Source organism: Doryrhamphus excisus, chromosome 23, assembly GCF_030265055.1.
Source record: "Doryrhamphus excisus isolate RoL2022-K1 chromosome 23, RoL_Dexc_1.0, whole genome shotgun sequence".
Lineage (NCBI taxonomy): Eukaryota > Metazoa > Chordata > Actinopteri > Syngnathiformes > Syngnathidae > Doryrhamphus > Doryrhamphus excisus.
The window spans coordinates 1379823-1401234 of record NC_080488.1 but is presented as its reverse complement, the minus strand read 5'-3'; the positions used below and the strand labels follow the sequence as shown (position 1 = coordinate 1401234).

The 21412-nt window shown below is 41.5% G+C and overlaps 3 protein-coding genes across 5 annotated transcripts in view; all 3 read right to left on the bottom strand.

Annotated features, from left to right (window-relative positions):
• LOC131110587 (Kv channel-interacting protein 1-like) overlaps positions 1-1755 on the bottom strand; it is a 34986-nt gene extending 33231 nt beyond the window's left edge. Inside the window, exon 1 of the mRNA XM_058063825.1 lies at positions 1551-1755. Coding sequence (XP_057919808.1) covers positions 1551-1638 — 88 coding nt within the window. The 5' untranslated portion in view covers positions 1639-1755. The remainder of the gene's footprint in view (positions 1-1550) is intronic.
• On the bottom strand, positions 1730-20574 carry LOC131110580 (protein FAM184A-like). Of its 3 annotated transcripts, XR_009120913.1 has the most exons (20): positions 20044-20574; positions 19612-19796; positions 19399-19519; positions 18603-19325; positions 18094-18492; positions 16511-17701; positions 16347-16433; positions 15080-15235; positions 14342-14458; positions 14028-14147; positions 13281-13337; positions 12740-13216; positions 11160-11378; positions 10447-11083; positions 10156-10286; positions 8649-8702; positions 8372-8524; positions 3331-7641; positions 1870-1963; positions 1730-1755 (listed from the first exon to the last, which is right to left on the bottom strand). XR_009120913.1 is itself a non-coding variant. In XM_058063811.1 (18 exons), exons 3-17 carry the CDS (start codon positions 19399-19401, stop codon positions 8396-8398), a joined length of 4500 nt encoding a protein of 1499 aa, XP_057919794.1. In that variant the 5' UTR covers positions 19402-19519; positions 19612-19796; positions 20044-20574; the 3' UTR covers positions 3161-7641; positions 8372-8395. The 3 variants fall into 3 exon arrangements, 1 of the variants encoding a protein (XP_057919794.1); XR_009120914.1 differs by lacking the exons at positions 1730-1755; positions 1870-1963 and adding an exon at positions 2597-2724 and having other exon boundaries at positions 3342-7641; XM_058063811.1 differs by lacking the exons at positions 1730-1755; positions 1870-1963 and having other exon boundaries at positions 3161-7641.
• Positions 20567-21412, bottom strand: part of jakmip1 (janus kinase and microtubule interacting protein 1) — an 18253-nt gene continuing 17407 nt past the window's right edge. Inside the window, exons 21-22 of the mRNA XM_058063813.1 lie at positions 20728-20793; positions 20567-20632 (exon numbers count right to left, since the gene is read on the bottom strand). Of these exons, the coding sequence (XP_057919796.1) occupies positions 20582-20632; positions 20728-20793 (117 nt within the window). The 3' untranslated portion in view covers positions 20567-20581. The remainder of the gene's footprint in view (positions 20633-20727; positions 20794-21412) is intronic.

The window sequence follows — 21412 nt, the reverse complement described above, 5'->3', positions numbered from 1 at the left end:
TGAAAAATCCTAAATTTATCTTCTATTTGAATGGCTTTATAATGATAACGATGAATGCCGTTTTAACTGCACTGACATCAACTGGCCAGCAGATGGCGGTGTTGCACATAAAAACAAACCAACCTCGTGTGGCTTCCTTGAGTGAAGGAAATCATAAAAGTCAAGGCGAATATTTGTTCTCATTTAGCAAAAATCCCATCAGCCATTGCTGTCGTCTGTCCCGAAACACTCAGGGTGTAAATGTAGTGAAGAAAATGTCCTCCTGGCTGCTATGAATCCTGATTGAAGTGGAAGATCAGCATTTTAGGATGCAAGCATTGACAGATGAATGGATGCTGTTGGAGGGGATTGATGGTGGTTTGTGTTCCATTTCCACAAGGAGACCCGAGGGTGTTGTTTCGAAGATGTTTGCGCTTTTAAGATGTGACGGGGAACGTTTATTTCAGATTGTTGTCACATCTTGACAAAACTGTTTTTAAATTAGTCTTGATTTCAAATTTCAAATCAGTTCAAGACCGCCTTAACACTTGACAGTATACCAGGTACATAATATTCATATTACTGTGTGTGTGTGTGTGTATGGAGGACCAAAACTGCCAAAATAATAAATAAATAAATAAAAGTGGAAATAAAAACAAAAATGAAAAAAAAATCAAAAAATTAAATACAAAAAAATTAATATAAATGGAAATAAAAACAAAAATAAAAAAATATATACATAAATAAATAAATAAAAGCAAAAATAAATACAAAAATAAAAAACAAGATTCAAAAATTAAAAATAGATACAAAAATAAATGTAGAATTAAATACAAAAATATATAAATAGAATTACATATCAATAAATAAATAAAAGCACTCTGCTCTCATATGTATTTATTTCATGCAGCAGACAATGTCAGCTTGAAATGCAGAAGGAAAAACTATTCAAATGAGGGGGCGGTCCTAAGTGTGTCTTGGGTTGAACCGCCCCCTCATTTGAATATGAGTATGAATATGAATATTTATATATTTATTTTTGTATTTATTTCTACATTTATTTTTGTATTTATTTTTAATTTTTGAATCTTGTTTTTTATTTTTGTATTTATTTTTGCTTTTATATTTTATATATTTATTTATTTATTTATTATTTTGGCAGTTTTGGTCCTCCATATGTGTGTGTGTCATTTCCTTCCCTGCTTCTCCAATGTGATTAAAAAAACAACTTTAACCAAATATACAAGCATGCATGTCACAAAACGCTAATAAACCACCATGGTAGTACCCCCCCCCCCCTTCTCCCTTTAGCACCCAGTGTGTATCTGCCTTTATTACTCCCATTCATCACTAGTCCGCTCTATCTTTTCTCTATTAGCTGAACAACTTCTACTGTGGAGACGAGAAGGAGCTGAGCCGCACACAAGAAGAGGACCACCAATGTTAAATAACGTGCATGAAAGATGATAAAAGGCTTCCATGACCCCCCCCCCCCCCCCCCGTGGAGTCAGCGGCGTTTGGTGCTGTGGCATTGCGCAATCAAAACAACGAGCGGGGCTGACAGGACTCACCTTTAATCAGGGTGCCGGTGAGCAGTTTGTGCAGAGACGAAACAAACTTGACGACAGCTCGTTTGCAGCGCTTGGCGCACCCAGCCATCCTGACAGAACGGGGAGAAGATCCCGGACCCCCGCTTGGACATCAAACCCACAGCAGCGGCGGTGAAAGTCCTCCCGAGTGGAAACGGATGCAACTTGGTGAAAGAGTCCTGCAGGACTGAAAAGAACACAGAAAAAGACACAGTGATCTTTCCTTTACTCCACCCCCACCCCCACCCCCTTATGGGGGCTACATGAAAGGGGGGTAGTAACAAAGTACTAAGACACTTACATTCAGCTTCAGGGGTGGCTGATGTGAAGTCGTAAAATCTTCTTCTCACTTTTTCTTCTGCTGCTCCTCCTCTTTATGGACGCCATCCCCCTCCCTTTTAAATGAGAAGGCAATTATCTACTTTCAGCACCACTGACAATGGACAGCTCCGCACAATGCCAAGCAAGCAATGACGGTTGCTCCACGCTTTACACACACACACACACAAACAAACACACACACACACACAAACAAACACACAAACACACACACCTCCCTCAAGCCCGCAGCCATTTCTTACTATGAGTGTCATGTTTTTCCTTCGTCTTGTCGGAATGTTATTATTTTCCCAGGATGCCGTTTACAGATCAGAAGTATTATGAATGCACGATGAACAATGTCCATTGTTGCAAATGCACTGCATCATACTCAGAAGTTCTTCCTTATATTTTTGCCATAATATTAGGAACACCTGTCAGCCTGGTATACTGGTGTACTGGTATACTGGTGTACTCCTCCTGGTCCAGGTGCATTACAGAACATGGAAAAAAGTCAATCACTTTTCCCACATAGGGCCTTTTCCCTTCGTTAATAAAAAGTTAGATGTAAAAACTGATTTTTGTGTTCGGCTGTGTTGTTATTGACTATTAGTTACACTTGTTTCATGGTGTGATGCATTTAAGTGTAACAAAAAACTAAGAACTCAGGAAGGGGTAAAAAAAAAAAAAAACACCAGAGTTCTTTTATCTGGACCCTCATCAACAAGAGCGCCACACGGTTGTGAGGACGACGCTCGTCCCAAAAAGAGCTGAAAGAGGAGGCGATAATCTTCCCAGGTTCTTCCAGGCTATTCCCAGTTGGGAAAAGGAGACAGCGCTGCAGAAAAGGTAAAATAAAGAAGAATGGAGGAGCACATGAACACAGGCACTGCAGGGGCAGAGAAGAGCAATGGAACAATAAAAATGCAGATGAAAGCAGAGGGAAAAAGAAAAAGAAAGAAGAGTTGATGGAGGTGGGAAAGTGGAGTGTTTGGCTAAGGAAGTGAGAGGCTTGGCGGGGTCTGGGATCAATACTTGGGAACGCTCGTGTGGACAAACGTTAAAGCGAGGGCAAAGCACACAAACAAAGCGGTGATGGAGAGAAAAGAGAAGAAATGTTTCTTGGTCTTGCAATCTGCTATATGTGAACTTTGAAATCATTTATTTGATGTGAAGTGTATTAGAAATTAAATGTATTATTATTATTGTTATTATTATTATTATTATAATTACTATTGTTATTATTATTAGATAAATAATAACAATACCTATCGTCCCGCCTCCCAGCAGGCAGGAAGAGAGTTCACAGCCGCTTCATAGAACAAAAGACTGTGGGGGGGAGGCAGCGCCTCTAGCATACACACACAGGGCGCCTTGTGAGGAGCAATGCAAGGTAACTTAGGAGGGAATTTTTTTTTTTTTTCAATAATATGGATTTGCTCACCGGCTCCCCACCTGAGTCAAAAGCTGTAGGCGTCGGTAGCTAACATCCCCTCTCTGGTTTATGGCTGCCGGTTCCAGAACACCGTCACCTTCTTCCACGGCAACCTGCTGATGACACGCGTCTATCTCCTTCACACACACAGCGGATGGAGAAACCCCTTGCAGTGTTGACCCACATTCAAAACACAGACGTGTCAACACCATGTTTGTTTGATATCCGCTAGCTCAGCTGTCATCACCTCTACATGTGACACACACACACACACACAGCTTTCTACATGCACCACTTTCCAACTCCCATGTTGCCCCCCCCCCCTTCCTATAAGAGGCGTGCTATATGGATGGCATGAGAAATTAATTAACCCACAGGCATTAATCTGCGTAAACAAACCAGTCAAGCACACACACTTATGATGTGTGTGTGTGTTAATGAAGGGGAGTCTCCCCGGTGACCGTAATCAGAGTCCTCGGGGAGGGGGGTCAGCTGACTTTCAAGGGTCCAGTAGTGAAGACGCTGCAGTTTTTAATAGAGTAGCCGCAGTGCAGGATTCATAGACGACCACCCTCTCACCTCACAGCAAGACCTGCTCGGAGAAGAAAACACCAAACAACAACGTACACAATTCCATTTCTATTTAAAAGGTTGCATTTGCTCTCCTTTAGGAGTTTATTTTCTATCCTGATCGGGTGCTTTGTTAGTCCAGTGATTAATCCAGTGAATGGCTGGATTAATCACAGATGATCCCACATCAGGAATATGTTGCAATCATAACAGAAAAACTCACCAGTTCCTCCTCAGAACTTGCTTGTAGAAGAAAAAAAGTGTTGTTCTGATCAACCAGACGACGGCATGGCTTGCTGGCCCCTATGAGGCGTACCTGAAGTCTGATTGGCTAGGAAAAAAAACAGCCATATTGCTAATAATGTGTATGTGACACGGGCCAGCACTACTGATTCTGAAGGCCCCAAGCAGGTTAACATGACGACACAAAGAGATTGGATGAAAAAGTCCAACACTACACAATGAAAATCATTGACTTTTGGCATAAATTAGTGCTTATCAATTATTTACCGTGATCCCATGATTTTACATTTCAGCGTGAATCGGAATATTGGAATGTTTTACCCTCATTTTGTTTAAAATTGTGACTTTTCCTTAACATGTCATGTAACCAATGCAATGACAACATTCAGGCCCAAGTGGAAATCTAAGCTGTATGTGACACGGGCCTGCACTACTGATTCTGAAGGCCCCAAGCAGGTTAACATGACGACACAAAGAGATTGGATGAAAAAGTCCAACACTACACAATGAAAATAATTGACTTTTGGCATAAATTAGTGCTTATCAATTATTTTCCGTGATTCCATGACATTACATTTCAGCGTGAATCGGAATATTGGAATGTTTTACCCACATTTTGTTTAAAATTGTGACTTTTCCTTAAAATGTCAATGACAAATCCTATGACGACATTCAGGCCCAAGTGGAAATCTAAGCTGTATGTGACACGGGCCAGCACTACTGATTCTGAAGGCCCCAAGCAGGTTAACATGACGACACAAAGAGATTGGATGAAAAAGTCCAACACTACACAATGAAAATCATTGACTTTTGGCATAAATTAGTGCTTATCAATTATTTTCCGTGATTCCATGACATTACATTTCAGCGTGAATCGGAATATTGGAATGTTTTACCCAAATTTTGTTTAAAATTGTGACTTTTCCTTAACGTGTCAGTGACTAATGCAATGACAACATTCAGGGCCAAGTGGAAATCTAAGCTGTATGTGACACGGGCCTGCACTACTGATTCTGAAGGCCCCAAGCAGGTTAACATGACGACACAAAGAGATTGGACGAAAAAGTCCAACACTACACAATGAAAATCATTGACTTTTGGCATAAATTAGTGCTTATCAATTATTTACCGTGATCCCATGATTTTACATTTCAGTGTGAATCGGAATATTGGAATGTTTTACCCACATTTTGTTTAAAATTGAGACTTTTCCTTAACATGTCAATGACAAATCCTATGACGACATTCAGGCCCAAGTGGAAATCTAAGCTGTATGTGACACGGGCCTGCACTACTGATTCTGAAGGCCCCAAGCAGATTAACATGACGACACAAAGAGATTGGATGAAAAAGTCCAACACTACACAATGAAAATCATTGACTTTTGGCATAAATTAGTGCTTATCAATTATTTTCCGTGATTCCATGACATTACATTTCAGCGTGAATCGGAATATTGGAATGTTTTACCCACATTTTGTTTAAAATTGTGACTTTTCCTTAACATGTCAATGACAACATTCAGGCCCAAGTGGAAATCTAAGCTGTATGTGACACGGGCCTGCACTCCTGATTCTGAAGGCCCCAAGCAGGTTACCATGACGACACAAAGAGATTGGATGAAAAAGTCCAACACTACACAATGAAAATCATTGACTTTTGGCATAAATTAGTGCTTATCAATTATTTACCGTGATTCCATGACATTACATTTCAGCGTAAATCGGAATATTGGGATATTTTACCCAAATTTTGTTTAAAATTGTGACTTTTCCTTAACATGTCAATGACAAATGCAATGACAACATTCAGGCCCAAGTGGAAATCTAAGCTGTACTCTGTGGTTCTGATCCACATGAGGCTTGTAGGCAACTCCATAATTTCACACAAATGTTTGATGTCTTGGTAGCGAGGAGCATCAAAAGGAGAAAAGGGTCAAAGAGGCAGAAGACGTTTGTACACGTTTAGGTGAGCTAAGCACCTTCTCTGCTCAACCTGGCCTAGCAGCACTTTCTGCTGAGCGTCAGCAAAACAGCAAAACAGCAAACAGAAAGCAAAAGTGTCCAGCACAGCAGATGATACATAAACAGTTTTTTTGGGTTCTCTGTTTTTTGGGGTCGTTACATCAACATTAGTGCTGAATGTGGTGAGAAATCTTTTATGTTCTACTAAATCTGCAACGCCGGAAGCAGGAATCAGAGCGGGAATGCTACCGACAGACCAGGAAGTGCTGCCAAATAGTGTCCCGACACTGCAGTGATATAGAATAGAAGCGTTTATTCTGTGTACGGCTGCGAGGAGTCGATAGCCGAACAATACCACTCATTGTTAGAAAAATACATTTTCCGCACCGTGATTAGTTAATCTATACCAGGGGTGGGCAAACTACGGCCGGGGGGCCACATCCGGCCCGCCAAGTGTTTGAATACGGCCCAACCAATCTTTCAAAAGTATTTAATTTAAAGTCAACATACAACCTGGCATCATGGCCTGAGCCAACCTTTTGATGGTTGTATCAATTTCGTTGTTTGACATGGTCTGTTGTTTACAAAGCGCTCCTGAAAAAAGGGACACAAGCACATAATAATAATAATAATAAATTAAAATAATAATTATTATATTATTATTATAACTATTATGATTATTATATTTATTATATTAATGCTAATTATTATATTAATTATATATAATAATATTGTTATATTTGCACATTTTACATAATAATTATTAATTAATTATTATTTTAATTTTATTTTAATTATTATAATATTTTATTATTTTTAAAATATTTAAATATAAATAATAATAGCAGATTGCATGACAATTTTACAGATACAATAATACCAGGTGGACTGTTATGTGTAAAATATATAGTCTGCCCCCCCCCCCGGAAATTTTGTTATATCAATGCGGCCCGCAAGTCAAAAAGTTTGCCCACCCCTGATCTATACTCACCCGTATGCTGTCAAAGTGGCAAAAACATCTCATGTGAATTGGAACAAGATGAAAAAATGACATCTAATTCTCCTTTCATACAGGATGGTGTGCAAATCAACTGAAATAGATCATAAATAGTGTAGCTTGTCTTCCAGGAAATAGTCTTTTAGAGTTCATTATAGTCTCTCGTATTTTGGCTCGCGGTTTATATCGCTTTAATAAAAAATAAAAAAAAAAGCATCATGAGCATCCTGAGGGGGGAGGCGGCGGAGCTCTTGAGTGAATTAGTAAGTAAGACACATGGTCTGTGTCCGTGTTGGACACAATGTAAACATCATCCACGGGTCTTACTTGATTACGCGATTGGCTTCTTTGCAAGGGAGGATGTGAAATTCAAGCGGCTCTCAAGTCGCATAAAAAGACTCGTTTTCACCTGCTTCGACACCTCAATTTTTTTAGTCCATCTTTTGGTCCTTCCGAGGTCAGGCAAGCAGGCACCACGCAACATAGGCTCATTGGACCGCCACAGTCATGTGAAGTCCAGCGAAGTCAGGACGCTCCCTTAGAGTCCTGCAGGGGGGGGAGAAATATTACAGTATGAATTTTTGATTTTTAGAGATGGTACAACTATTGTATTTCTTTGAAACAGTTCACATTTGTTTACAAGCGAACTCAGGAATAAATTTTAACAGGCCATTAAAGTCAGGAGGAAAAAGGAGCGCTTGGTTTGCTCACCTGCACAATCTTGCCTCATTGGAGCGTTTTTTTTTTGTAATCTTATCGGATTTATGCCGACTGCTCAATGCCAAATAAGCCCCTCTACCTGCCCACACGCACAACCAAAACTTTAAGTGATTATTATTTATTCTAAATTATTTAAATTATTTGTACAAATGACTGTTTACGCTGTACATTGTTCATATTTGATGTCATCTATTTATTCTCCACATTATTATTTATTATTATACGGGAGCCAGGCAACAACAATTCGACAAAAATAAAAATAAATTAAAAAAACTTAAACTATATTAGGAAAGCAGGAAGTGAACAAATGTAACAGTTAGTGATTGTAAAAGTACCAGATGGAGGGGTAGGATTTAATAAGCTTTGCTTCTTCCTACTCCTTTTGGACATGTGGAACTGGGAACTGATTATGGGATGCACTCAATTGTAATCTGATGCATGTTCAAATGAAATAAAACCATTACCATTGTTTTGATTGCTGAATGACAACACCCGTAAAAACCACTTCCACAATACATACATGCATGAGTCTGCTTTTGCTTGCGTGTCATCTTACATGGCATAGGTAGGACGGTGGGATTCAGAGGTGAGCTGCGACACCCGGAGACACGTACATAGCGTGAACACTTTTTGAAATCAGCCCATTGGAGCCCAGGGTTTGAACGCCAATCTCGACTGGTTCAGACAAATCCACATGTTCCAGGACACACTGTAAAACAATAACAGGACAAATGCTACAGTTCATGGAAATATTCCGCAGAACCGTCAGGCAGGGAAAAATGTTCTGATATAAAAGGACAACTGTCAAGGACGCCGTGGTTATCCATTCCTACCTTGGTGCACGCCGAGCTCATGACGGACTTGTAGAGCTCCCCATCCACCAACACCTAAAATGCAAAGTCGGCATAACGTCAATTGAGTGGGGAAAAATGGCAAAATTTAACAAGTAAAAAAAAAAAAACCAAAAATGGAAAAAAAAAGTGTTTTTTCTTGAGCTACATCCAACTTCTTAGCATATCTACATTCCAAAAATATCAACGGGCCCTTCCATACTTTCATGTTTCACTGTTTTATTAGTTGTCCCTCATTTATCACTGTTAATCGGTCCCTGAGTACATTCCTGCAAAGGTTTAAAAATGGAATATTGTCATAGCTATGGCATTGAAAACCTGTTTAGCATCTGCTAAATACGTTTCTTAACATTATTAGATATGAAATAAGCATTTATTGATTTCTGAAATAGAGCGAGGGAGCGATGTTGGAGGGACGACTGTACATCCCAATTGGCGTACATAGTACTCTGTAGCAAAAATGGGAAAAAAAAGTGTTTTATCATGAGGTATATCTAACTTCTTAGCATATCTACATTCCAAAAATATCAACGGGCCCTTCCATCCTTTCATGTTTCACTGTTTTATTAGTTGTCCCTCATTTATCACTGTTAATCGGTCCCCGAGTACATTCCTGCAAAGGTTTACAAATGGACTATTGTCATAGCTATGGCATTGAAAACCTGTTTAGCATCTGCTAAATGCGTTTCTTAACATTATTAGATATGAAATAAGCATTTATTGATTTTTTAAATAGAGCGAGGGAGCGATGTTGGAGGGACGACTGTACATCCCAATTGGCGTACATAGTACTCTGTAGCAAAAATGGAAAAAAAAAAGTGTTTTTACTCGAGGTATATCCAACTTCTTAGCATATCTACATTCCAAAAATATCAACAGGCCCTTCCATACTTTCATGTTTCACTGTTTTATTAGTTGTCCCTCATTTATCACTGTTAATCGGTCCCCGAGTACATTCCTGCAAAGGAGGCTTCCTCCTTCACAAATGGAATATTGTCATAGCTATGGCATTGAAAACCTGTTTAGCATCTGCTAAATGCGTTTCTTAACATTATTAGACATAAAATAATCATTTATTGATTTCTGAAATAGAGCGAGGGAGCGATGTTGGAGGGACGACTGTACATCTCAATTGGCGTACATAGTACCCTGTAGCAAAGATGCGAAAAAAAAGTGTTTTTTCTTGAGCTATATCCAACTTCTTGGCATATCTACATTCCAAAAATATCAACGGGCCCTTCCATACTTTCATGTTTCACTGTTTTATTAGTTGTCCCTCATTTATCACTGTTAATCGGTCCCCCAGTACATTCCTGCAAAGGTTTACAAATGGAATATTGTCATAGCTATGGCATTGAAAACCTGTTTAGCATCTGCTAAATGCGTTTCTTAATATTATTAGACATGAAATAAGCATTTATTGATTTCGGAAATAGAGCGAGGGAGCGATGTTGGAGGGACGACTGTACATCCCAATTGGCGTACGTACCCTGTAGCCATACACAAACGTGTCGTGACTGCAGCCCAGCTCGTCCAGAGGCGGCCTCTCCCAGCCAATCAGGAGGCTGCTCTGACCCACTTGTTTGATGACCTCCAGGGAGCCCACCTCAGCTGGAGCTTCTGCAGAAGATCACACCACAGCAACCCGACACATCATCAGTTTCTCTGACAATTAATGTCCAGAATTATAAACACGGCTGGAACGACTGAAACAAAGTCATTATTGCACTTTTGTTACGTGTTTGATCACAGTTGCTTGTCTTTCTGCAAATGAGGTCACCTGCTTTGGGTCTTGAAGGTCTCATCTTCTCCGGGGCGCTGTGGGACCTTGTTGGTGTGTGGGCGGAGTGTTGCCAGAAGTGGGTGTGGAATGTAGTGATTTGGAGGCCGTCACGTGCAGAAGCAGCACAGTCAGGCTCGGATGGCGTGCTGACATCATCATCATCTTGGCGGGCAGTCTCCTTCAGCGGGGCAGTTGTGTCCGAGGCAGTGAAGTCGTTGGAGTTAGTCGCTTTAAAGACCGTTGTACTTGAAGAAGGTGCAGGGTCAGCATCGGCCACATCAGCAGCACTGTTGGGGTTTCGGGGCGCCGCTCCAGTCCTGCCGCTGCTCGTGGTGGATTTGGCTTTGCTCGATGCAGCGTTGCTAATGAACAAGCTAGCAGAGAGCGGAGGAGTAGAGGTCGTGGACGACGCGGCTCCTTGAAAGCGATGGTTAGACACCAAATGAGGTGTGAAGGTCCTGTTGGCGGATCTGGCGGCGACCGCGTTGAAGAGAGCGGTTGGCTGACTTCTAGGAACGGGTGTGGTTGTGAGTGCTGGGGGGGGCTTGGCCAGGTTTGAAGCCGTGCAGAACGGTACAGGGCCACTAGGTGGAGCGGTGATACTGACGTCACCTCTTCCTCTGCTTCTAGAAGCCTTGGAAAGAAGACAGATGGAGCATCAAACATCCACTCACATTACAACGTGAAGAACGTGATGGCGTTCATCTTACCTGAGATAAACTCAACATCGTCTGCTGCAATTGCTCTTGGAGGTTGAGGATTTTCTCCGGACTGCTCATCCTCCTCCTCCTCACACAGCTGACTGAGCGGGTGGGTGCAGGACTTCGGCGAGACCCGCTCCGGTCGGGCATGTCGACTGAAGGAGGGGATGACTCCGGTCTTTCATCCAGAGGAGACATTTTTTCTGGCTCATCATCAGAGAGGGGCTTCTGTTTAGTAAAAGTCAAAGAAAAGACATGCTGACGTGCTGGAGCCTATCCCAGCTGTCTTCGGGCACCAGCCAATCACAGGGCACACATAGACAAACAACCATTCAATTTGGAGTGGCTAATTAACTTAGCATGTTTTTTTGGAATGTGGGAGGAAACCGGAGTACCCGGAGAAAACCCACGCATGCACGGGGAGAACATGCAAACTCCACACAGAGATGGCCGAGGTTGGGGAAAGACAAAATAAGAAGCCAAAAAGTTACCACTTCCACACAAAATAGGAGGAGACCTCATTCATTCATTCATTTTCTAACGCTTATCCTCACGAGGGATGCTGGAGCCTATCCCAGCTGTCTTCGGCCGAGAGGCGGGGTACACCCTGGACTGGTGGCCAGCCAATCACAGGGCACATATAGACAAACAACCATTCACACTCACATTCATACCTATGGACAATTTGGAGTCGCTAATTAACCTAGCATGTTTTTGGAATGTGGGAGGAAACCGGAGTACCCGGAGAAAACCCACGCATGCACGAGGAGAACATGCAAACTCCACACAGAGATTGCCGAGGATGGAATTGAACCCTGGTCTCCTAGCTAATTTTTGATGTCACTACTTGGGAAGAAACAGCAGTTCTATCCAATTAGCCGTAGTCTCTGTGGTCCATAGAAGCTAATCATTTCCGCGGTCTCGAGTTAAAAAGCATTGGCGTTAATAGCTGTGGCTGTAGGCAACCTCATGATTATTATTATTATGATTATTAACTCCAATATATGGCAGTAGCTTTGTTTGTGTTACTGTTATTTCCAATAAACCTACTCATTAGCAAGTTATCTTCATGGACAGTGATAAGTGAATTTCCAGGAAGTTTCTTTAAAAACGAAATACAAAAACCCATTATAGGAGCCTTCCTGACATGAAGTAGCACCCCTATAGTCACTTTTACGTTCCTATTTTGTGCTTGTGTGTTGCAGTAAATATGTGCAGGACAGATTTTTTTGACTACTAATAGGCTGTACTCAAACACAAAATGATGATGATTTATTAATATATATGTTTGAAAAACCGTGATAATATTGAAACCGCAAAATTTGAACTGCAATCTGGAATCACTATGGCTAACATATTTTGCACTATTAGATACATTAGAAATAGATTGCACTATTTTATATCCATGTGTGTTTTTTTTTTTAAATACGTGAGGCATCTTGAAGTAAATGCTAAATGCTATGCTCATGCTAAAAGGCAGTGTTGTGCTTGGAGAACTCTAATTTAGAAATAAATGTGTGTGTGTATTTTCTTAATCAAATCTTAAAGAAACAAGGAATGGACACAAAAAGGATTGATTTTAGACTCACCCGTGGCGTGTCAAGACTGAAAAGGTCTTTCAGTTGTGGGTCGGGTGACGATGGCAGCGTGTTGTCCTGGTGCAGGGTTGGCACAGGTGAGATGGCATTTTTTCTTAGAACAGCGTGTGCAAGCATGGCATCACCACTACGGTCGGGTACATTTGTTACCGACTCCTCTAAAAGAAGCCGGTGTATCGTTTCCTCTTCTGTGTGGAAATCATTCTGTGGGCTTGCAGGTTCTGCAGAGCAAGCGTACTTTTGAAAATTGGACATAAATCCCGCTGTGAGTCCGCGGTCCGGGTTCTTTGTAAAACCCGTTTGCGTGAACGCGGCGGCGTACTGAAGCAGCGCGGCGTCGCCGAGCAGTTCGTCGACCTGCTGCGTCAGCGCGGCGTCCACGGGGCCGTGCCCACGCAGGGCTCTCATCATCTGCGCCAATAAGCCGTTTCTCTCTTGACACTTCAGCACCAGGGATGACAGCTTGGCCTGTGATTGGATCACACACCTGTCAGTCAAATCGGGTCAATGGAAGCCGTGGTACTTTGCTCACCTTTAACGGAACTACATCCAGATCGGTCGGGGTCTTCGTTTTCAAGAGTGCATCGTACTACCAATAATAAGAAACTGCGTATTAGGCAAAAGAGGAGCATTTAGAACAGGGGTTGGCAAACTACGGCCCGGGGGCCACATCCGGCCCGCCAAGTGTTTCAATATGGTCCGCCTGTTTTTTCAAGTATTTCATTTAAACTCAACACATAACCTAGCATCGTGGCTTGGGACAACTTTTTGATGGTTGAGGTAGCTGCTTTATCAATTTCGTTATTTGATGTGGTCTGTTGTTTACAAAATACTCCTGGAAAAAGGAGCACAAGCACAATAATAGTAATAATAATAATAATAATAATAATGTTGTCAATAATGATAATAATACTACTATTATATTAATATTATTGTTAATAATATTAATATAATAATGGTAGTAATATTATTATTATTAACAAAATAATAATAATATAATAACATTACTATAACTAATAATAATTCTAATAAAAATAACAATAATAATAATAATAATAATAATACATTTATAACACACTTTACATCAAATAAATGATTTCAAAGTGCACATATAGCAGATTGCATGATACTTTTACATGTAAAATATAGGTGTACAAATGGACTGTTACGTGTAAAATACTACATAATCCCCCCCCCCGTCAATTTTGTTAAATTAATGCGGCCCGCGAGTCAAAAAGTTTGCCCACCCCTGGTTTAGAACCACTCACAGTTGACCCACCTTGGCTCGGATGTCGTCGTAACGTCTTCGCAGGGACGTAAGAGTGCTCAGGTCATCTTTGCTGTCACGCCATTTTTTCAGAGTGATATACTCAGCGTTCAGCTCCTCCAGAGCCACCGTCTTTGGGGTTATATGTGCGTCACATAGAACACATAGACTTCAGTCTTTTTACAGACGATAAATATTAGTAATATTAGCTAAAATACAAACTACACCCACAATAACAAAAATTAAAACAAATATTATCATTAATTCGTCCAGCTATCATCTCATTAGAAGACCAATAGCATGTACGGTACTTCCTACATTACTACCTTGGCTTTCAGCTGAGCTGTGAGGATGTTGTATTGGTCCTCAATGTCCGCCTTCAGCGACAGTGTGGCGGCCTTCTCCCTGGCGAGGACTTCCACTTTGCTCTGCAGCGATGTCACCTTCAACAAACGATCAATAACTTGACCAGCTTGTAGTGCCTCCACAGGGATCAAGTTCAAGAGTATTTGATGTAGAAATGCATTTTTATCATCTATTTTCTTCAAATTTTGGTACGAGGTACATTATTTAAAAAAAAAAACAAAAAAAAACTGTATTATGGAAAGCAGGAAGTGGACAAATGTTTTGGACATGTGGAACTGGGAACTGATTATGTGATGCATTCAATTGTAATCTGATGCATGCTCAAATGAAATTAAACCATTACCGTTACCAAATTTGAGTACCAAGTTTTTAGAGGTAAATTATATTATAATTATAATAGCCCCGAGACCACACTTTGGACACCCTTGGACTAAATGAAGAATGCAGAAACTGAGCCCGCTGAGGACATATTTCCAAGCGCAAATGTTCCTTCTCCTCACAATGACGGAATTTCCTTCACATTAGTCAATGAATTCAAAATTCCGATCCTGCATTACTTCGGTTCCACCATTTGTGGTTATCCGCTGCAATCTTGTGATTGTACAAAACATGAATAAGTACCTGCTATATGCCAGCCTTAGACTTTCACACAGGCCAGTTAAAAAGACACCCCCGCCGAGGTAGGACAGTAGAGTCACCTGTGCGGTGAGGCGGCCGTTCTCCATGCCGACTGCTTCCGATTGCGTGATCGAATCCGTCAGTCTCTTCACCTCATCAACTGCTTGAGCAGCTCTCCTCTCCGCGTCCCGCCTCCAAGCTTCTGACTGACTCAGCCGCCCGTGGAGATCTGTGGTCTGCACACACAAACACCAGTTTTTTTTTTTCCTGGGGGGTCATTTGTAGCCCGCGGCACATTCTAAAAATAACATTTAAAAAAGAAAACACACAAAAAAGTACAGCAAAGATGGACAAATCAGCAGTAATTTAGAATACATTCAAATTTTGATTATATATTATAGTATATATATATATATATATATATATATATATATATATATAATTATATTATTTTATATATTATTATTATATATTACATAATATTATTATACTATAAAATTAGGACTTGATTCAACTTTATATACTTTATATTATATAATAATATTATATAATAATATATTATATAATATTATACTAATTTTATAGTATTTTATAGTATAATATTAAATATTTTAAAATATTAAGTATAATATATATTATTAACATATAATAATACATCTAATATATAAAATAATATAATATATAATATTATTATACTAATTTTATAATATTTTATAGTATAATATTAAATATTTTAAAATAATATATTATTAATATATAATATTAAATATAAAAAAATAATATATTCAAACATTTAAATATATAAAAAAATTAAATATATTACACATTTTAAATATTAAAAACGTATGAACCAACTTCTTAGCATAGCATATTATTACACTAATTTTATAGTATTTTATAGTATAATATTAAATATTAAATATTTTAAAATAATATATATTATTAATATATAATATTAAATATAAAAAAATAATATATTCAAACATTTAAATATATAAAAAAAATAAATATATTACACATTTTAAATATTAAAAACGTATGAACCAACTTCTTAGCATAGCATATTATTACACTAATTTTATAGTATTTTATAGTATAATATTAAATATTTTAAAATATTAAATATAATATATAATATTAATATATAATATTAATTATTTTAAAAAATAAATATATTAAAACATTTAAATATCTAAAAAAATTTAAACATATTACACATTTTAAATATTAAAAACCTATGAACCAACTTAGCATAGCTTTAGAAAGTGAAAGTGGCCATTCAATCATTGTAAAGTCAATGTGACTTTACAAAAGTGCATGATGGGAAAAGCAGTTGTATCACCTGACCTCTACGTGTCTTGTCTGTAATTCCTCCTGTGACTTCTTCACTTCTGCTGTCAAGACTTCAATCTCCCTCAGCAGGTCCCTCTGCTCCTGTTCTCCATGAGAACATTCAGTGAGACAAGCGGTGCTTCGTCACGTTTAAGAATGAATGAAATGTGTTCCCATACCTGCGTATTCCTTCCATCCGAGCATCTTGTCTCTCCAGTCACACCATCGTCAGATTGACTGTCTTGATTATTCCTTTCCACTCGGAGAACCTGACGTGATGGCATCATCTGGGCTTCCTCCAGTTTTAAACATCTGACTGAATGCTCACTTTGGTCCTTTTCTTCTGTCAAAGTGCTAATGGACTTGAGCAGCCCGTCACGCTCCTGTTGCGTCTGCTCCTTCGGTCGCCGGAGGAAGTCGGACAGTTTGTCCGTCTCCGCTGTCAAAGTCAGAACGGCCTGACTTAGCTGCTCCTTCTCCTTCTTCAGATGCTCTACTGACCGAGCAACGTGATGGGCCTCCTCCCTGCCGCTCGACAGCCATTCCAACAGCTTCTCCTTTTCTCGTTCAAGCGCAGGGAAACACTCGGTGAGCTCGGCTTTCTCCGCTTTGAGCTCACTCACCGACTTGCGTAGATGAGCTTCCTCGTCTTTCACGCCAACGACCGCTCTGAGGAGATGCTCCTTCTCCTGCTTCAGATCCTTCAGACATCCAGAGAGCTTGTCTTTCTCCTCTTTGAGCGCCCAGACTGTCCGAGTTAAGTGTTGTTTCTCTTCGGTTTGGGCCTGGACCGAGAGAGAGACTTCTTTTTCTTCTTTTTTGAGGGAAACCACAGAAGACGTCAGCTCTTCTCGCTCCGCTTTCAGGGTGCTCAGGTTGCTATGTTGGCCAGCAGGGGTTCCAAATGTGGAGATATCAACTTGCTGGGGTAGTTCCTCTGTTGCTACACTCTGCACTAAACAATCAACGAGGTGTTTCTTCTCTGGACACCACCCTGATAGTGCAGCTGTAGGTCCAGGCTCTATGTTCTTCAGTTCACTCCGCTCCAACCTCTCAGCTTCTAGTTTTTGCTGCAGCTCCATGATGGTATTGAGATCATCTTCGGTCTTCCGGGTGAGTTCAGTAATCAGGTAGCCTTGCTCTTCCTTCTCCAGCACTAGCTTGACTCCGTCTTCCTCCAGACGCAAGATCTGCTCCCTCAGCTGAGACCGCTCGCTTTGACTTTCTTCCTCATTCAGCTCAATATGAGTCAGGAGGTCACGGATCCGGACGGCCAAGGCTCGGTTCTCCAGATTCAGGGCCTGGAGAAGATCACTGTGGGTGACGGGGTCTTGGACAGCAGATCCATCAGGTGTTGATGTTGGACTCATCTTAATAGACAAAGATAGACTGGAGTTAGGCTTGCAGGTCTTAGAGGTTCCATGTGATTCAAAGAGGACTCTTTGATAGTGTCGTTCACACAGGAGCTGCTGTCGGACACTCTCTACTCTGCTAAGCTACTGCTAGCATTCAGGTCGCGTATTTCCTAAATGTCCCAATTTAACCAAATTCCTTGTTTGTGCAACAATCCTGGGCCAATAAAGCAGATTCTGATGTCTCACGCGTCAGCCATGACTAGAAATGCTAACAATAATGCTAACAAAACATATTCAGATGTTTAGAAGGTTGCAATACACTCCGAAAAAACCACTGTGGGACGTCTGAGACTTAAAAAAAAAAAAAAAGTATGATATTGAAGATGATCAATGTGCCACTGCAGTACCTTGGGCATCTGCTTCTCCTCAGCTTGACTCCTGAGTAGCAATTTCAGCCCATCATTCTCCTCAGCCATCACCTGAAGCTGCTCCTTTGAGTGCTGCAGGGCGGCCTCCAGACGGTCATATTGCTCTCTGAGACCCTCGAGATCCTCACCCAACCCCAAGCTCCTGTACGCCTCCCTCAGGGCGTCAGATTCCTCGCTGGGGGTTTCCTCCACGTTGAAGCACCTTGTGGAGCCCCATTCATCTAGCGAATGGAGACTGAGGCGAGGAAAAGAGTCCATTTTAGATGAAGGCTGAGATCCACATTCGGGAGCAAGAATGGGAACTGATGGTAGACTTTTTGGGCTCCCTGCTGCCACCTGGTGCTGGTTAACTGGAACTGCGTCTTGGTCATCCAGCACCTTAGAGTGCAAAAAGAAGACAATAATTACAGAAGAAAAATGTAATTTCATATTTACCAAGCGTGTTTACACTCTTGAATGAAAAGGAAATCCCGCCAAGAAGGTTTCACCTTTCCAGAGCTTCCTTGGGAATGATGATCAGCCAAGATGGCGGTTAAGCGACAGGGAGTTTGTTTGGTTGAACTCCGAAGGTCCCGTTGGAGCTCTTCCACCTCCTTCATTAGGATTCTTTCAGAGAACTTCAGCTCTCGGATCTCCACCTTCATCTCCTCCACCTCGCAGCACAGCAACTGGCTGTTCTCCTGAGCTTCCTGAAGCTGCTCCACCAGCCTCCTCCGCTCCGTCACGCCACTTTCTTCTCTCTCCAGCAGCACCCTGAGATCCTCCTGCAGGTTCAGGATGAAACCTTGGAGCCTCGCTTTTTCTTGTTCCGGCTTATCCTCGTGTGTTCCATTTCTCTCGGCTCCTACGTTTGGGTGCTTCCTGCCTCCATTTCCCTCCTCTTCTCCTTCACCCTCTTCTCTAGCGCCAGGAAGCCTCTCATGCTCCTGAAAGTGTCTTTCAGTCTCGGCTGTAATTCTCATCGCCGTCAACGTCCCGGCATCGGTGGCCGCCGCACTGACAGTCGCGTCCAGGAGCTGCTTTTCCAAAGCGTAGATGCGCTTCTGCAGGCTCTCCTCTCGGTCCCTCGCCTGGCTGAGCTTGTGTTGGAGTTGTGCTTTGAAGCGGTCAAAGTAGCGGCACTGACGACACATCTCGTCCTCCTTGGCCTTCAGCTGCCGCTGACAGCGCTGCAGTCTCTCTCGCCACACACGGTCCACGTCGTCGCGAGTCTGCGGAGTACAAAACGTTGTTGTTCGTCACTTTTCTGGAAGACGAAATAACGTGGTTGTTGCGCTAACTCACCATGGCGCTAAGCTAACCTCCTCCCTCAGCGTGCAGCGTTCCTGATCCGGCTGGGGTGTCGGTTAGGAGACAAGGTGATGTCATTAAACTCCTCGCTGCTCTGCCGTCTTAGTCTCTGATCCTAGCAACACAAAACACGGGAAAAGTCAAGTGTTAGCATTTGGGGGACAAGTGTGTGTGTGTGTGTGTGTTACCAGACCCCCCCCCCCTCACCTGTTACTCTGTCTGACCGGCTGCTTGAACTCGAATTCCCCTCCGAAAGGCCCTCACCTCTCACCATTCGCACAACGAAATGTGCAGGTACTTGTTGCCTCCGACTGTTACCATGGTAACGGGATTGTTTTCACTTCTCCCCATCGCTGTCGGGGCGGTGTGGTCATCCACTGCTACGTTATTCCCTGGAATTGAGAATTGGGAAAGAGGGATTAGAAGTGCAGCAATACATCATCCGGAGAAAAATGCAAATATAATGGGTGTTCCACAGGGTATTGATTACAGTCATCTATTATTGATATTGGCAACAGCTTGGCGGCAAGTTGTGGCTATCTCTCAGGTTACCCGGCTTTCCTGTTTTGTGCCGTTTTTCACAATTCCTAGCATCTAATAAAAAAATGATCTTATTGTATCCCAGCAAAGGTTAGTAACCTCGTATGTTGCACGGCCGCGGCAGGTCCTTCTTCCTCTTCCTCTCCTCCTCCAAGCAGATCCGAGCTCATCAGAGCGGCTTTGTAAACTTGTGTTGCCCTGCTTGTTTCCTTAGAAACGCCACAGAAGTCGAACTTGGCCGCGATCCCTCCCGTTCCGACCCTCCCCTCACAGAAATCCAGTTTTTGTTCTGGGTCCAAAGATCAGTACAGCAGTCATTTAATAAATAAACCGTGCATCTCATTTACGTATTGTGTATATATATATATATATATTTTTTTTTTTTTTTAATCACATGTTTGCAGGTGATTTATGTGCAAAAAAGTGCACTATTATCAAAAAGGCCTTTAGGTTTTCATGAGCGGTCTACAAATGCATAAAAATTCAGTTTTGTCCTCCCTTGCCTCAGCAGCAACTTAACACCTGAAGACAAGCACACACAGGAGACATAATATTAAAAAAAAGACATATAAGGAGACATAATATTAGATTTACAACGACATAACACGTGTACCTGATGTGGCTCCGGTCGTTTTTATTAAGGCCAAAGAATGAAGGCTAAAGAGAAGAACAAAAAAAGGAACAAAAACTAACAGAAGAAAAAAGAGAAGACATGTGTGTTACTTTTCGACTAAATACTCCCCCCTTGTGGCCGAAACTGTCACACTAACAAAGTACAAGTACCTTTTCCTCTATGTCCTTTATTTGTCTCTTTTGTAAGTCGATCCTGTCCTCCAGCTCTCTAATTCTCTGCAGGGGGGAAAAGTACGTACGTGTATTTAGACGACAAGCAACATTTTATCTGCAAGTATTCCTTTCCCATAATCCCCCTCGATTGCCACAGCAGCTGGAAAAGAATCAGCTACCATGGTAACCGTGAAGAATGGACGCGACGCCTTTAAGAAGAGATTAAACGTGAGTGGATTATAAATCCACTCTTGTCCTCAATGTGTCACGGATGCAGAATATTAAGCACAATATTCTTAACCTGGGCTGCACGGCGGAAGAGTGGTTAGCGCGCAGCTAGGAGACAAGGGTTCAATTCCACCCTCGGCCATCTCTGTGTGGAGTTTGCATGTTCTCCCCGTGCATGCGTGGGTTTTCTCCGGGTACTCCGGTTTCCTCCCACATTCCAAAAAAACATGCTAGGTTAATTAGCGACTCCACATTGTCCATAGGTATGAATGTGAGTGTGAATGGTTGTTTGTCTATATGTGCCCTGTGATTGGCTGGCCACCAGTCCAGGGTGGACCCCGCCTCTCTCACCTGAAGACAGCTGGGATAGGCTCCAGCATCCCTTGTGAGGATAAGCGGTAGAAAAAGAATAAATGAATGAGTTCTCCTCCTATTTTGTGTGGAAGTGGTAACT

Excerpts from the sequence above, each read along its gene's own strand:
- LOC131110580 (XM_058063811.1), bottom strand. Across the intron at positions 10,287-10,446 it reads ACCTTCAAGACCCAAAGCAG|AAGCTCCAGCTGAGGTGGGC; the intron begins GTGACCTCATTT and ends GATCTTCTGCAG. Across the intron at positions 8,703-10,155 it reads CGTTTGTGTATGGCTACAGG|GTGTTGGTGGATGGGGAGCT; the intron begins GTACGTACGCCA and ends TTTGCATTTTAG.